The sequence below is a fragment of the Sorex araneus genome, chromosome 7, assembly GCF_027595985.1.
Source record: "Sorex araneus isolate mSorAra2 chromosome 7, mSorAra2.pri, whole genome shotgun sequence".
Taxonomy (NCBI): domain Eukaryota; kingdom Metazoa; phylum Chordata; class Mammalia; order Eulipotyphla; family Soricidae; genus Sorex; species Sorex araneus.
The window spans coordinates 42,518,405-42,532,404 of record NC_073308.1 but is presented as its reverse complement, the minus strand read 5'-3'; the positions used below and the strand labels follow the sequence as shown (position 1 = coordinate 42,532,404).

The 14,000-nt window shown below is 63.3% G+C and overlaps 1 protein-coding gene across 2 annotated transcripts; it reads right to left on the bottom strand.

The window, feature by feature from the left end:
• Positions 1–5,565: 5,565 nt before the first annotated feature.
• Positions 5,566–10,585, bottom strand: FGF17 (fibroblast growth factor 17). 2 transcript variants are annotated; one of them, XM_004610090.3, is made up of 5 exons: positions 10,551–10,585; positions 10,417–10,453; positions 7,545–7,722; positions 7,167–7,273; positions 5,566–5,859 (listed from the first exon to the last, which is right to left on the bottom strand). In XM_004610090.3, exons 1-5 carry the CDS (start codon positions 10,583–10,585, stop codon positions 5,566–5,568), a joined length of 651 nt encoding a protein of 216 aa, XP_004610147.1. The 2 variants fall into 2 exon arrangements, with proteins under 2 accessions (XP_004610147.1, XP_004610148.1); XM_004610091.3 differs by having other exon boundaries at positions 7,545–7,689.
• Between the last annotated feature and the right edge of the window lie 3,415 nt (positions 10,586–14,000).

Below are 14,000 nucleotides of genomic sequence, written 5' to 3'. Positions count from 1 at the left end.
GGGACCGCGGAGTTAGGGCTCCCTCTGTCGGCAGGAGCTGTGGTAGCCGTCAAGGTCATTCCTTCCTCGGAGAGATCCTGGGGTGGATGTGCCTGTGTGCGCACACAGTGTGTGTGTGTGTGTGTGTGTGTGTGTGTGTGTGTGTGTGTGTGTGTGTGTGTACGAGTGGGGGGGCCCAGGAGGAGACCCTTCTTGCCTATCAGTGGCCTCCCCCTCTGGAAAGCCCTGCTCTGCTTCCCCTCCTGCGATGCCCCCCCACCCCGCTCCTCAGCCCACTGGAAGGTCCTTCCGGTGGCTCAGCCACCTCCCCATCAGGCTGGGACGCAGCAGAGGCAAAGGCTTCCCCACAGAAGCTGGGAACCGGGACACTGGGACCCGGTACCCCTGGGCCCGGCACACCCAGGCGGCGGCAGCTAACCCGAGAAGCAGTAGCGAGTGTACCTGCAGGCCCAGGGGCACCTTGAGGCCTTGAGGATGGGTGCGTGCGTCCAGCACAGGGACCTGCGGCTCCCGGCCCTCGCGGGCAGTGGGGCTCAGGACAGACACCTGGTTCTTGGCTCCTTTTCCCTGAAGGTCACGATGCCAGGTGTCCTGCGGGTCGCTACTGCCCCTTCCCGGGGCCTGCACGAGGCTTCTCTGCCCTCCGTCGTCTCACGCCAGTGCCCCTGGCCCCGCCTCACCACCAGCCTGCGGGGGGAGCGGGCACCAGGGACGCACCCCCTTGCCCTGCAGTGTCTAAACATTAACTTCCGGAGAGGCTGGCGTGGCCAGAGAAGGGAAAGGACAAGGGTCTGGACGTGACCCTTATCAGTTTGAAAACCGGGCGCCCTCCTTTAGACTCCAAGTCCCTGCACATTGCCACCGGCCCAGGCCTGCGTCTGATCGGACCGTCTCTAAACCCCTCGCCTCACATGGTCTCTCCCCCACCACAGCGGAAACACCAGAGGCCCCCTTTGGGGACAAAGCCACGACTGGACTGGTCACTTCTTTAAGCAAAGTTTCAGTTCCAGCCCCAGGCGTTGGGTGGCTCACCCTCCCCTGACCACCTGCTGCCACAGTCTTTCACACATTGTCCCTCATTGTCCTGCTCATTTTGGGTTTTTTGTTTTGTTTTTGCTTTTTGGGTCACACCCAGCAATGCACAGGGGTTACTCCCGGCTCTACACTCAGGAATTACCCCTGTATCCGTGCTTAGGGGACCATATGGGATGCTGGGAATCGAACCCGGGTTGGCCGCATGCAAAGCAAACGCCCTACCCGCTGTGCTATCGCTCCAGCTCCTGTCTTGCTCACTTTTAAGCATCAGGCACATTCCAGCCCTGGGGAGGGGAGAGCTTCGCCCTGGAGGTTCTGAGAAAGCATCTCGACTGCTCTGCTCCTGAGCCACAACTGTGGAGGATTTAGCCTCTCAGAGTCTGAGCTCACCCATACCGGACTTGGGAACCTTCCTGCTTCCCCGAGTAAGGGGGCACACGTGAGCTTGCGGGGCCTGCACCTGGCCACTCCGACAGAACTGTGTATCCGGGTCTTTACTTCCATCAGTTCTTATCTCCCTTCACTTTTCTGGGATGTGTGGGAGAGGGAGGGCGGAGTGGGGGAAGTGAGAGAGAGGGCAAGAGAGGGAGAGAGAGAAAAGGAGAGAAGAGAGAGGAGATCCAAAGAGGGGGAGACAGAGAGTCCCCCCTCAGTACCCCGGAAGCACCGGCTTTTATAGATTGATCCCCCCGATTAAGGCTCAAGTGAGCTTGATAGTACGTGATGGAGGAGTTTCAAAGGAGCTTCCGGGCTTGAAGGGAGCCTCATGGGGGAGGACAGAATACCTCAGCCCCATTCTTGTCACTGAAGGGCTAGAGCAGGGCTGCAAGGGAGCTGAAGCGACTGGAGGTGTTGCTTAGGGCCCGCCCCGCCCTGCCCCAGTCCAGCTGAGGTGAGGGTGGAGACAGGATCCCGGCTCTGGTGTAGGGTGCTGACCCAGTGACCTGCTTCTGGGCCTTCAGTGTCTCCCCACAGAACGCCCCAGTGTGAGGCCTCTGGCGCGTGGACACTGCAGAAAGCAAGCGCGCTGTGGGCGAGCTGCGAGGTGTGCCACCAGCAGGGTGCGCCGGCCGTGGGAGAGATGGGCTGGCCACAGTGACGAAGTTGGAGTCAGAGCAGAGGGCCAGGGTGCATGAGGCAGCGGAACCCACGCGTGCCGGGTACCAAGGCTGCAGAAGGGGGTCTGACAGACTGGAGACTTCACTTCACCCTGGCTAAGGGGAAGTGACGTGAGCCATGGCTATGCCAAGGCCGGAGGCAGGGGCGGACGTAGGAGCAGGGGCAGGTGAGTGTGTGGGGCCTGGGGCTGGGGCAGAGATCACCCCAGGGCAGCTTCCCAGTCTTGGAAGAGAGCAGGGCTGCGAAGGATACTGTGATGCTGAGACCGCTGAGAGAGAGAGAGAGACAGCGGGAAGGATGCGAGGTAGAAGGGGAGAAAGCGCAGAGAACCTTTCTATGAAGAGAAGGCCAGCAAGGGAGAAGAAAGAAAAGACAAGCCTTGGGAGGGCGGAGTCAGGGTGGGGATGGGAGTGGCAGAGGTTGGAAAGGGGGTTCCGCAGGGCACAGGGCCGAAAGCCTGACTGCCCAGGATCGGAGGCCTGGTGCCTAGGCAGGAGTTCTAGGGGCAGGGCTGAAGAGAGAAGAGGATTCAAAAGGGAAGAGTTTCTCCGCTGGGCTGGGCGTCTGTGTTCCCTTCAGCCTCTGCCCAGGACAGAACAGGAAGGGCCTGAGAGGGGAGATCAATACTTAGGCTATTCTTAGCCAACGTTCCGGGCGCTCCCCAACAGGAATGGGGTGTGACTCATGCTGCATCCACCCACTCCACTGGCCAAATCCTCCTTCACGGAGGCCATCAGTTTACCCTAAATCTTTCCCCCATCCTCATCGCTGAGCGTCACCTGGGGCACTTCGGTGTTGCGGGGAATCAACACATGCACACGCACACGCACGCACACAAGCGTGCACACGGGCACACCCACACGCGCAAAACGCGCGCACACACACGCATGCACACACGCGTGCACACGCGCACACCCACACGCGCAAAACGTGCGCACACATAAGCGCGCGCACGCACACGCGCCCACAAGCGTGCGCTCACACGCACGCACACAAGCGTGCACACGCGCACACGCGCGCGCGCGCGCACTCCAGCCTTCCAGGGTCTATTCCTTTCGTTTCCACCTTCAGCATCTCTGAGCTCAGATCACCCCCAGTTCCGCGGGAATGAGTTAAACGGACTTCCCCGGAGGAGGACGCAGCAAAGACCCAGACCTCGCCGGGGCGGGGCCCGGGCGCAGACAAACATGGGCGGAGTTTCAGGTGAAGCCAGGGGCCGGCCAGGAGCAGGCAGGGGTGCCCACGGCTGGGCCTGGCACTCTCTGGGAAGGTGCAGGGCCCCGAAGCTGCTCTCCTTCTCGCCCTTCCCCGCTCTCTGTCCGTCTGCCAGGTCTCACCTCAGAAAGCAAGAAAGGAAACAGAGAGGGCTTTCTGGAGCCAGCCCCCAGAGGCCCGTCTGTGCTGGGGAGGTCAGGGAGGGGGGGAGGGAGGGGCCAGGGAAAGGCCGAGAAGAAAGCAGAGCAAGACAAAGGGCCTGTGCACCTTTGAAGCCGTCTCTAACCCGGCTCGGGAGGTGGGGGTGGGCCGAGAGCCCGCTGTGGGGGGGAGGCAGTCTGGGGGTTTAAAGAAAGTCTCAAATTCCTGCGGAAATCAGAGGAATTGTAAGAGCCTCCCCTTCCCAGCTCACCTCCTTCCCAGGCCCTCCCCTGGCTCCCCCCAAGTCCAGTTCTCCACACCTGGGGGCCGACCCTTTGTCCTCAGGTAATTGCTGGGCGTTGCCTCAGCGTTTAAAATCCCATTGAAGTCTCTAGTTATCAGCGTGGACCGCGGACCACCCTTCCCACATCCCCCAGCAGAACACGACCCCCTACGGGTCGCCCCGGCCTGCGCCGGGATTAAGGCCCTTTTGTGATGGGGGCGGGGGCGGGGAGGGAAAAGCAACTGGTGAAAAGCAATTATGACAAGCCGGAGGGAGCGCGGGTGTCGGTCGGGGGGCGAGGGGGGGCGGGGACCTCCCTCTTGGCTGCTGCCGGCTCCGCGGCCCGGAGCTGGGGTGTCAGCCTTGCAGAAGCGCGTTGCTTCATTCCCCGGGACCCCTAGCTCGCACCGCCCGGGGACGGCAAATGAGCAGGTGCGCCCGCTGCGCCCCGCCTACCCGGGGCGGGGGTGGGGGGAGACACTGAGGACCAGGCGCCCGCCACCCCGTTTCCTCCTCTCCCCCAAAGGCGCACACGCACACGGTGTCAGGGAGCAGAGAGGGCGCAATCCAGCCCGGAGCGGCTCCCCCCAAGGCCGGCTGCTCCTAGGTGGGCGTGCTCCGAAGGCAGGGCGCCCCCCCAATACTAACTCCGGGAGTGCAAGGCAGGGGAGGGGTTCGCTCCCCCGCGCACACCTGGAGGCGCGCACGAAGCCCACCCTAGACGCCGCTCCCCGGGCCCAGCGGGAGTGAGAGCCACATCCGCGGCCCCGCGGCCCCTTCCGCCCGGCCAGCCCTCCTCGCCACCCGCGGCCCTCCTCACCGGAAAAAAGGGGTCCGCGGGGCCCCCCCGGCCTCGCTCCTGCCGCCCGCCGCGGCCCGGCCAGGCCCGGGTCCCGCCCGCACGCCCGTCCCCGGCCGCTCGGGCGCGGCGCGGGCCCCACGGGGAGCACCGGGCGCCCAGCGAGCCTGGAAACCGGAGCCCGCGAGGGAGGGGCGCCCGCCGTCCCGGCTGCCGGCCTCCCGCGGGGCGGAGGTGCGGGCCCGAGGTGCGGGCCAAGGTGCCCGCTGCCCTGCGCCCAGCCTGGCCCCGGCCCGCCACCCCGCACCTGCAGGCCTCCCGCACGCCCACAGTGGTGCAGGACACCCCGCCCCAGCTCCCTGCCTGACCCCCGCACCGCCTGCCTCTTGCAGAAACCAGTTTGCTAAGGGCCGAGGGAGGCTGGGGCCCTCCACCCGCTTCACATAACCCATTTGCAGGAAAATGGTTTTATTCCGGGGCTGGAGTGAGGGGTGGAGGTGGAGGCCCGGGCAGTGGAATGTGAAGAATGACCAACCCGCCTTTAATTTTTTTTTTCTCCCTTCATTTTTTTTTTTTTCCTGAAACAAAACAAAGGTCCCGGCCTGTCCTGCCTGCCGTCTGCTTGGAGGAATTTGGAGGTTGGGGACTGACAGAGGGACACCAGGAGACACCTCCAGACAGTGTCTGCAAGGTGACTTTGCAACATGCTGACCTGTCCACTTGTTTCAGGGGGCCTAAGTCCAGGGGTCTACAGTTCCCGTCTTGGAGTTCCGCCTACACCCAGGGGGCCTATTCCGAGGGGTCCCCGGTGGCCTGTGGAGGAGCCTGCCCTTGTCTGTGGCTGTCCTGCAGACTTCCGGCGCCGGGGAGCTCTGAGGGTCCTCAAGGCTCCGCCTCCTTCCCTCCACCCGGCCCAGCCTTTGGATTAGGACGGGATGGGGACAGGGAGGCTGGAGAGGAAGCCGTGTCCCGACTACGTCAGGGGCTGTGGCCTCCGGGTGCGCTTGGTCCGGCGCGTGGGGGCTGAGCCCACGAACTCGAACTGCTTCTCCCTGTCCTGGTGGTTGGGGAAGGGCAGCTGGCCCTGGTAGAGGCGCTTGATGAAGTGGGCCTCCCGCTGGTTCTGGCGGCTGCGGGATGCCTGGCGGGGCCGCCCCTGTCTCGTGAAGGCCATGAACCAGCCTTCGTGCCGGGCGTTCTGGAAGGCCGTGTAGTTGTTCTCCAGCACGATCTCTGTGAACACGCAGTCCTTGCTCTTCCCGCTGGGCTGCCGGGCAGGAGGGAGAGGAGGGGAGTTTGTTCGCCCACCGGCGGCCTCGGGGCCTCACGGGTGGCACTGAGGCGCCAGCAGCAGGCCTTGTGAGCCTGGGAATGTGCCCGCAGCCGGCACCTTTGTCGGAGAGGGAAATGGAGGAGGAAGAGGCAGCTTTGGCTAGGAGCCAGATCTGGACTTAAGTACCGGAATGCCCTTTGCAAACTGTGCTCCTTGGGCACAACGTGTGGCCACACTGAGCCTCAGTTTCCCCAGGTGGGGCATTAGGATAAAGGTAATTATGCAGTTCAGAACATACTGGCGGGCACTTGGGCCGGAGCACCTCCCTGGTCTGGGTGAATGAATGCTGTTGGGGGTGGGGAGGAGGCAGCGTTTCCGTTTCCGTGACAAGAAAGGACAAACCTTTATGGAACACATAGGTCAGGAGCGGCCAAGCTGGCTCCACAGAAACCTCGACTAATCTTACAGTTAAGAAGCTCAGAGTGGGGCTGGAGCGACAGCACAGCGGGTAGGGCATTTGCCTTGCACGTGGCCGAACGGTTTGACTCCCAGCATCCCATATGGTCCCCTGAGCACCACCAGGAGTAATTCCTGAGTGCAGAGCCAGGAGGAACCCCTGTGCATTGCCAGGTGTGGCCCAACAAGAAAAACAAAAAACAAACAAACAAAAACTCCAAAAAGCTTAGAGCTTGATAAAATAGGGGTTTGGTGAGAATCGCCAGATTCCAAAACTAGGATTGACCATGCCTAAGGAAATGGAATTTTTGTTTTGTTTTGTGTTGGGGGGCCACACCCAGTGATGTTTCAAGATCACTCCTGGTGGGCTCGGGGGACCATATGGGGTGCCGGGTTTTTGGGTGAAGGGCCTTCCCCACTGGATTCTCGCTCCAGCCCCAGGAAATGGAATTCTTGGTCCAAGACAGTGCTATTCACCACCGCAGGTGGCCTCACTAGTGGGTGCCATGCTACAGTGCTCCCAGGAGCAGTGCTCACAGTAGGGGATAGGTTCTGAAAGTGGCCCTGGGGGAGCACCTGACCTTACACAAAATCTACCCTCACACCAATGCCGAACCCTCAACACAGGGCCTAGAACGCCACACAGGTGCGGAAGCACTCCCTGGCTGATGCTGCGGGGGAACCCTGTCACCTGGAACCCAGGACCCTTGGGCTCTCCCGGGCCCGGAGGGCAGCAGTGAGATCTGAGTGTGGGGGGGCTGTAGCTCCCGGTCTGTGGAGAAGCGAGTGGGGTGCAGTGGGGAGCAGGCAGGGCCCCTGCAGCTAGACCCTGCCCCTGGCCTCACCTTTCCGATGAGCTTGCCCCTCTTGTTCATACAGATGTATTTCTCGCTCTCGGCCCCCTTGATGCGCACCCGGCTTCCAAACGTGTCTGTCTCCACGATGAGCTTGGCTGTGATGGGGAGGGGGTGGGGAGAGAGAGCTCCGTCCATCGGGGCTGCCAGCCCAGGAGTCGGTCAGGGGGTCCCCCAACCAGCCGGGCCTCGGAACTTGGGTGGGAGGCAGAGGGAGACCCTCGGGTGCCGGACCCCAAGAGGCTTCTCCCTGCTGTGGCTGTGTGGGCTCTGCTCTGACCCAGGGCCCGGGGGTGGCCCGGGAGACTTTGGCTGGGGCAGTGGGGTGGGGGGGGGCAAGGAGGGGGGAGGAGGAAAGGCTGGTCTCACCGAACTTGTTGCCGTCCTCAGCGGTGGCGGAGATGCGGCGCCCGGTGACCTGCACGTGCTTGCCGCTGGTCCGGCTGTAGAGCTGGTACTCGCGGATCTGCCGCCTGCTCAGCTGGTCGGTCATGGCGCCCTGGTCCCTCACATACTGGTTAAAATTAGGAGACGGGTGATTCTCCCCCTTTGCGGTTACCAAGGGAAAAATAGCGTCAATTTGCTTTGGGCGACACCACCACCACCGGTGCATGCAGGGGAGGGGTCAGAGGTGTGGGCGGTGGGGAGAGCAGGCTGCGGGGAGAGCGGGTGGCCGGGAACCTTCCTAGGACGCGGGGCCCCACTTCCTGTGGGGCCAGGCTGAGTCCTTGGCGCCAGGCCACCCGGGAGCGAAGGATAATGGCTACCCAGGCTGGGGGCACTTGGTGACACCATGTGCAGACCTGCAATCCCGGGCGCTGGGAGGCCCTCCAGGTTATGGTACCCCATGTCCGTGGATGCTAACTGGAGTCAGGGCCCCCTCCATCTCTTAGCAACAGAGCCCGGCGCCCGCCAGAATGCCAGGTGGTTGGCACTCCTGGCTAGGGCAAGCCCTCCCTCCACTCCCACACCCCCCCTGCTGGCCTGGAAGGAGCCCACCCCGGCGCTTGTGCCCCTGCAGATGAGAGGGCCCGCGTGCACACGCAAGCTCGTATGCACACGCATGCTCACACACACACACCTTTGCACGCATACGCACGCACGATCGCACGCACATGCATACATACGCACACGCATGCGCAGCAGCTGGCTTTCGCGGGTCGACAGTGTTTTAGGGGGGTTGTGGTACCTCTCCTCAGCTTCCTGCAGAGCCCTCAGGAGCAATCTTTTTTTTTTCCACAGCACAAGCAGTGGAACCTTGAGCTCATTCATGCCCGTCTCCTGGGCTCTTTCCCTGGGTGCTCAGACCATCGGGACCACGGGCCCCTCTTCCTGCGCTCCCCGCTCTCTCCTCTAGGGGAGCAACCTCCTTCGCCGAGGGAGGCTGAGTGGCCAGGAGAGGCATCTCGGGCTGCAAGCTCAGCCGGGCTCCTGGCTGCACCCCCCAAAATGCCGAGGGGACTCCCTACACCAGCCTGGGGCCCTTCCATCACCGCCTGCTGTCCCGAGCCTCCGCAGCGAGGTGCAGCCCGAAGCCCACTCCCAGCAGCCGGTGCCGCCCCCGTGCCCGCCACCCCTGGCCTTCTCTTGGGCTGTGCCAGAACCTTGCCCGCTGCCAAGCCCTGTGCCACCCTTCACCCCTGGCCAAACGGGAACCCCCTGGGGAGAGCCAGACACTGACCAGCCTGGTCTGGGGTGGGCGGGCTGTGTCCCTGAGGAGCATCTCGGGGGAGCTGGGAGGTGAGTCACCCGTGGCCCCTACCCTGCTCTGGTCCTAGCCCATTTCCAGCCCGAACTCATGCACAGCCTGTCAGGGCGCCGGATCTCAGCCCGGGCCCGGGGTCTGCTGGGCTCAGCAATGCCCACCCACGTCCACCCTGAGAAAGTCTGAGGAGGCCAGCCCTGGGGGTGGGGGCCGGCGACCCTGCCAGGGAGTGGGGTCTGGCCGGTGCCCAGCCCCTAGCCCCTGGCCCGGGTTCAGGCCCTCCGCCCCTCTTGGCGGCCAGCCTTCTCCTCGCTGTCTGTCTCAGGTCAGGAGCGGAGAGGCCCCCCTGCAGCCCCCTCCTCTCGCCGTCCCCCTTCCAGCTCTGCACAAAAGCGGCCCCACGCCCCCCCACAGCCCACAGCCCACAAATCGCTCTCCCCGCGGGACCTGGCCTGTCCCTTTCATGTTTCCGCTGCAGGGGGACCTCCCATTCCCCCCGCTGCAGACAGCTGCTTGTCAGAGGGCCCCTCAAGCATGGCTGTGGTCCGGCCTGCTGGCCCCCCTTCCAAGGGGGGGCGCGGGGGCACTTCAAGGGGGAAAGGACAGCTTTGCCACCTTCCCGGAGTCCTGAATGGGGCCTCAGCCAGGCCATAAACGCGGGCCAGCCACCATTGTGCGAACTCCCCTGCAGAACAGGTTGCCCCCCCTCCCGGGGCTGGGGGCGTTCTTCTTGCTGTCCCTGGATGTGTGAAGCAAAAGGCCTGGAACGGGGCTAGAGCAAAAGGGGAAGGAGGGGGGCGAGTGGTCTCTCTCCCACCCCCCCACTGCTTCAAAGGCAGCCCCTGCTCTCCCAGAGAAAAGGCATTTACCTTCCAAACAAGTCCCCACTGCCTCCGCCGGGCAGCGGGCCTCTGGCCTGGGAACGCGGCGGCCACCGGGCGGTTCTGGACCAGTGCATTTTAATAGCCGCACTTTCACGGGGGAGCACAAAAAGGGACCGAGCCTCGCACGGGGGGCTGCGGCCGGGGGAGGCTGCCTTGGGGTGTGGAGAGGCAAACCCGGATCCTGTCCTGAACCTCTTCGGCTTGACCTCACTGCCCTCTAGGGAGGGAAGCCCGGTGCCCGGACAGGGCACTCTGCGAGCCTGCAGACCCCAGGAGCACCCGGGGGCAGAGGGGGTGCTGAGTGCTCCCGGGAGCACCTGGCCGCTCAGGTGGGCAGGCCTCCCCCAGCCATCCCAGCCTCTAGTCCTTGATCCTGACAGCCCCAGGTACTCAGGACCCCCAGCCCTGTGGGATGTGGGGAGAGAGGAGACCCCAGCAGAGTCAGGCAGGGGACGGGGTGTGGGGGGAACACTAAGATACAAACCCCCAGCGGTCCCCAAATCTGCCACAGTCCTTAAAGATTCACACGCCAAGTTTCAGAACGTCCTGCATCCAGGAAGAAGCTAGCACTGCCTCTGTCCGCCCCAAAGAAGTCACGGCCCCGCCGCTGCCCGGTGGGTCGGAGAGGGGGAGAGTTGGGGGGACCACCTACCTGCGTCTGACAGCCGAGCGTCAGCAGCTGCACGCACCTGTGAGGGAGACAGGCAGAGACCTAGGTGAGAGGCCCCCCGGCCCGCCGCTCAGAAGAGGGGTCCCGGGACTCGGGGTTCCCCCAGCGGCACTTACAGCGTGAGGCTGGGCAGCAGGCGGGCGGCTCCCATCACGGCGCGGATGTCTCGGGGCGGCTGCCCCCTGCCCCCTGAGCCAGGAGCAGATAGATGCGGGCAGTCCCCAGGGGTAGAGTCCCAGAAGCCAAGGTCTCTTCAAGTCCCAGGTTTTCAGGGGGGAGAGGAGGAGAGAGGGGCGGAGGAGGAGGAGAGCAGAGCTGGGAGGAGGAGGAGCGGGGGAGGAGGGCGCAGTCCGGGGCTGAGGTGTGAGGTGTCCATTCCCGGCCACTGAGCCCCGGAGGAGAAGCCCCCTGGCCCCCAGGCCCCCACCCGAGGGGACGGCTCCTCCCCCTGCCGGCCGCCTCTCCTGGACTCAGGTTTGGGGCTCCGGCTGGCCCTGGGGTCCTGATCTGAACCTGGGGGTGGGAATTCCCAGAAGCAGGCTTAAAAGGAGGGGCTTCCCTCCAGGGGGCAGGAGGTGGGCTTGGCCCAGACAGGGGGCTTAGGGGGGGGTGCCTCTGGGCTCTGCCACCCTTCACTCCCCATCCTACATCTGGCCCCTGGGAAGGAGGAGCAAGGTTGTCCTGGCCGGCAGCAGAGAGTGGGTGCCACTGGAGGGTGGGGTGGAGACCAGGTAGGGTGGCCAGACACCAGGTCTGGGCAGCGGCTGGAGATGGTCGCAGAAGAGCTTCCCTGGGAGTGGCGAGGGGGGTGCCGCCAGATGTCAGGGGACCGAGGGAGAGCTGCTCTTCACAGGGACCAAGGTAGACTCAATCCTGGGCCTCACTCCATCGGCCCCTCTCTCAGGGCGGCAGCACCCGAGCACCGGACTGAGCCCGTGCCACGGTCCACGCGTCCTTCCTGCACCCGCCTGGCATGAAGTGTTGCCCCCACCCCCCCGCCCCTTCATTCTCTGCGCCATGCCAGTTATTATCCCATTTTGCGGATGAGAAGCTAAGGCTCACGGGTCCGGAGTTTGCTCTGAATGATGTAGCTAGTGGATGCCTTGAGCAGGTTCCCCAATCTAAGCTCCTTCAGTCCCCCGAGGACCGACTGGGGTTTCTGCCCCGTGCACCCCAAGGCTAGACAGCCCAGGTGCTGAGCTGGGTGACGGGGACTCTGCTGCTTCTGTCAGGGGACCCCCGTGGGGAGAGCTCATCCTCACCACTCCCCCCACTGCCGGACTGTGTGTCACCTCTGTGTCCCCGGATGGGGAGGGGGGTGCAACTGGCTGTGGTGGTGTTTACCTACAGGGCTGAGTGTGAGGCCGGAACTCTCACCTCCGGCCTCCTCTGGCCTTTCTGAGCTCCATCAATCCACAAAGTCTCGTCTGCCACCTCCCCACACCGCAGGCACCTCACTGCTTGGATGCCTTGGGACCAGCTCTGCACCCCCAGGTGGTGGGGGTTTGGGAAGGGGCCTGGTGCTGGCTTAGGGGTCCCTCAGCTGGTGCAGCTGCAGCCATAGGAGGCTCCCCAGGGCCCCCTCCTGGGCTGGGTGGGAGGTGATTAGGCATCAGATCCAGGGGCTCCCCATTCCCCGGCACTGCCGCCCACCCTCCTCTCTGCTTCTACTGGTGTTGGTTCATCCTTCGGAGCACCTCCACGCCCCACATTTGTCGGAACCCCGGGAATGACAGGAAAGCCAAGAGTCCTGAGGGGTCAGATCACACTCAGAGGGGCTGGAGGGGCAGGGAGGGCACCAGAGGAGAGGCTGGGGGTGGGGTGGGATGACAGAACAGCAGCTAGGATGACTGCCTGGCCGGCACCTGGCCTAGGTTCGATCCCGGCATCCCATAGGGCCCCTGAGCACTGAGCCAGGAGTAACCCCTGGGCACCCAAAGACCAAAATAAATAACTTAATTTTTACAAAGGAGAGGCTGGTGAGAGGAGTGGCCCAAGGGGGGGCGGGAAGGGGGGCTGTCAGGGATCAGCAATGGGGAAGCCCAGGGGAGCAGGAGCTGCTGCCACTGGCAAACAGCCTGGGGCTCTAGGGTAATAGTAATAAGCTTGGCCCCGGGGCTCAGCTGGGGGCTTGGTGCCAGGGCAAGGGGTGGTGTGTGTGGGGGGGTGGCTGTGTTGCCTTATCCCAGCACCAGGTCACTTGTTTGCTCTTCACCCCTTTCCTTTCCATATCTGACCTGTTTTTGTTTTTGTTTTGGGTCACACCTGGCAATGCACAGGGGTTCCTCCTGGCTCTGCACTCAGGAATCACCCCTGGTGGTGCTCAGGGGACCATATGGGATGCTGGGAATCAAACCCGGGTCGGCCGTGTGCAAGGCAAACGCCCTACCTGCTGTGCTATCGCTCCAGCCCCATCTGACCTGTCTTGATTGTGAATTTTATCAGTGCTGGGGAGGTATTTCTTGAGAATTTAATAAGGTCAGACAAATATGGCCCCAATATAATCCAAAACATTTCCTTTAGGTCCAGGAACAGGCTCCACTGCAGAGCTAGTCAAACTCAGGAGTCAGGGTGGGAGATAGGAAGGTCCTGGGGGGCCCAGTGAGGCACTTGGCCGGTTTCTCACTTCCTCACCCTCCAGGGAAGGTGGGGGGCACACAGCTGGGGAGACCCAGAGGGCCAGTCCCGGACTAGATGAGTCCCGGACTAGAGCTAGATGTCGCCATCTAGCTCTGGTCCTTGTAATTGTCTGAGAGGTGGCAAATCCCTGCACTTCTCTGGCCTCAGGCTCGGGATGGACTTATACAAAGGGGATGGTCCCTATCAGAGTCGCTGCCCGCTGTGGCAGTGAGTGTCTCTGGTGGGTGGGGTGGGGTAAGGACATGCCCTGAAGAGAACTGAGGGCACAGGATCTGCGGGAGACACGAGACACACGTGTGGGACTTTGGCTTCCTGAGACTTCGATTAAACTCCCCGGGTCAGAGGAAGCTGGAGTGGGGGGGAATTAGATTCATTAGCATCTGGCAGGGGCAAGAGGAGATAAATGAAGTGCTAAGTAATTCTCACCCCTCGGGCCAAGTTCAACACGCCCCAAGTGGGGTATTTCACGCCTGCCCCTCCCCTGGCTCAGCTGCAGGCAGAGCCCACCTGTGGCTTTGTCTCTTATCAACCTGCCACCCTTGCCCTGGGGAGACAGGAGAGAGGACGCAGCCCGGGAAGGGCAACCCTGGCCGGGCAGGCAGACCCCATCTCTGTCTCTGAGCCCCAGAGACCCCCTCCCCTGCCTGCGGGGCCCTTGGGGTGAAGTCTAAGGCTCTAGAGGCTGGGGCAGAGGGGTTGTGGCCTGGTCACCTGCTTGGGGTGTGGGGTGTGCACCCCTCCACCGCTGTGGGGGCTGAGTGTATGGGGGAGGGGTGGGGGCATGCGCCAACAGTGGTCTGGCTCCCAGCATGTCAGTGGTTGTTCCTGTCTCAAACGTCTTAGTTTTGCTTTCGGGGCCCACCTGGCAGTGCTCAGTCTCAGGGCCCATTCCCGGTGCCGAGTGGGTAGCAGACCTGGGTCTCCGG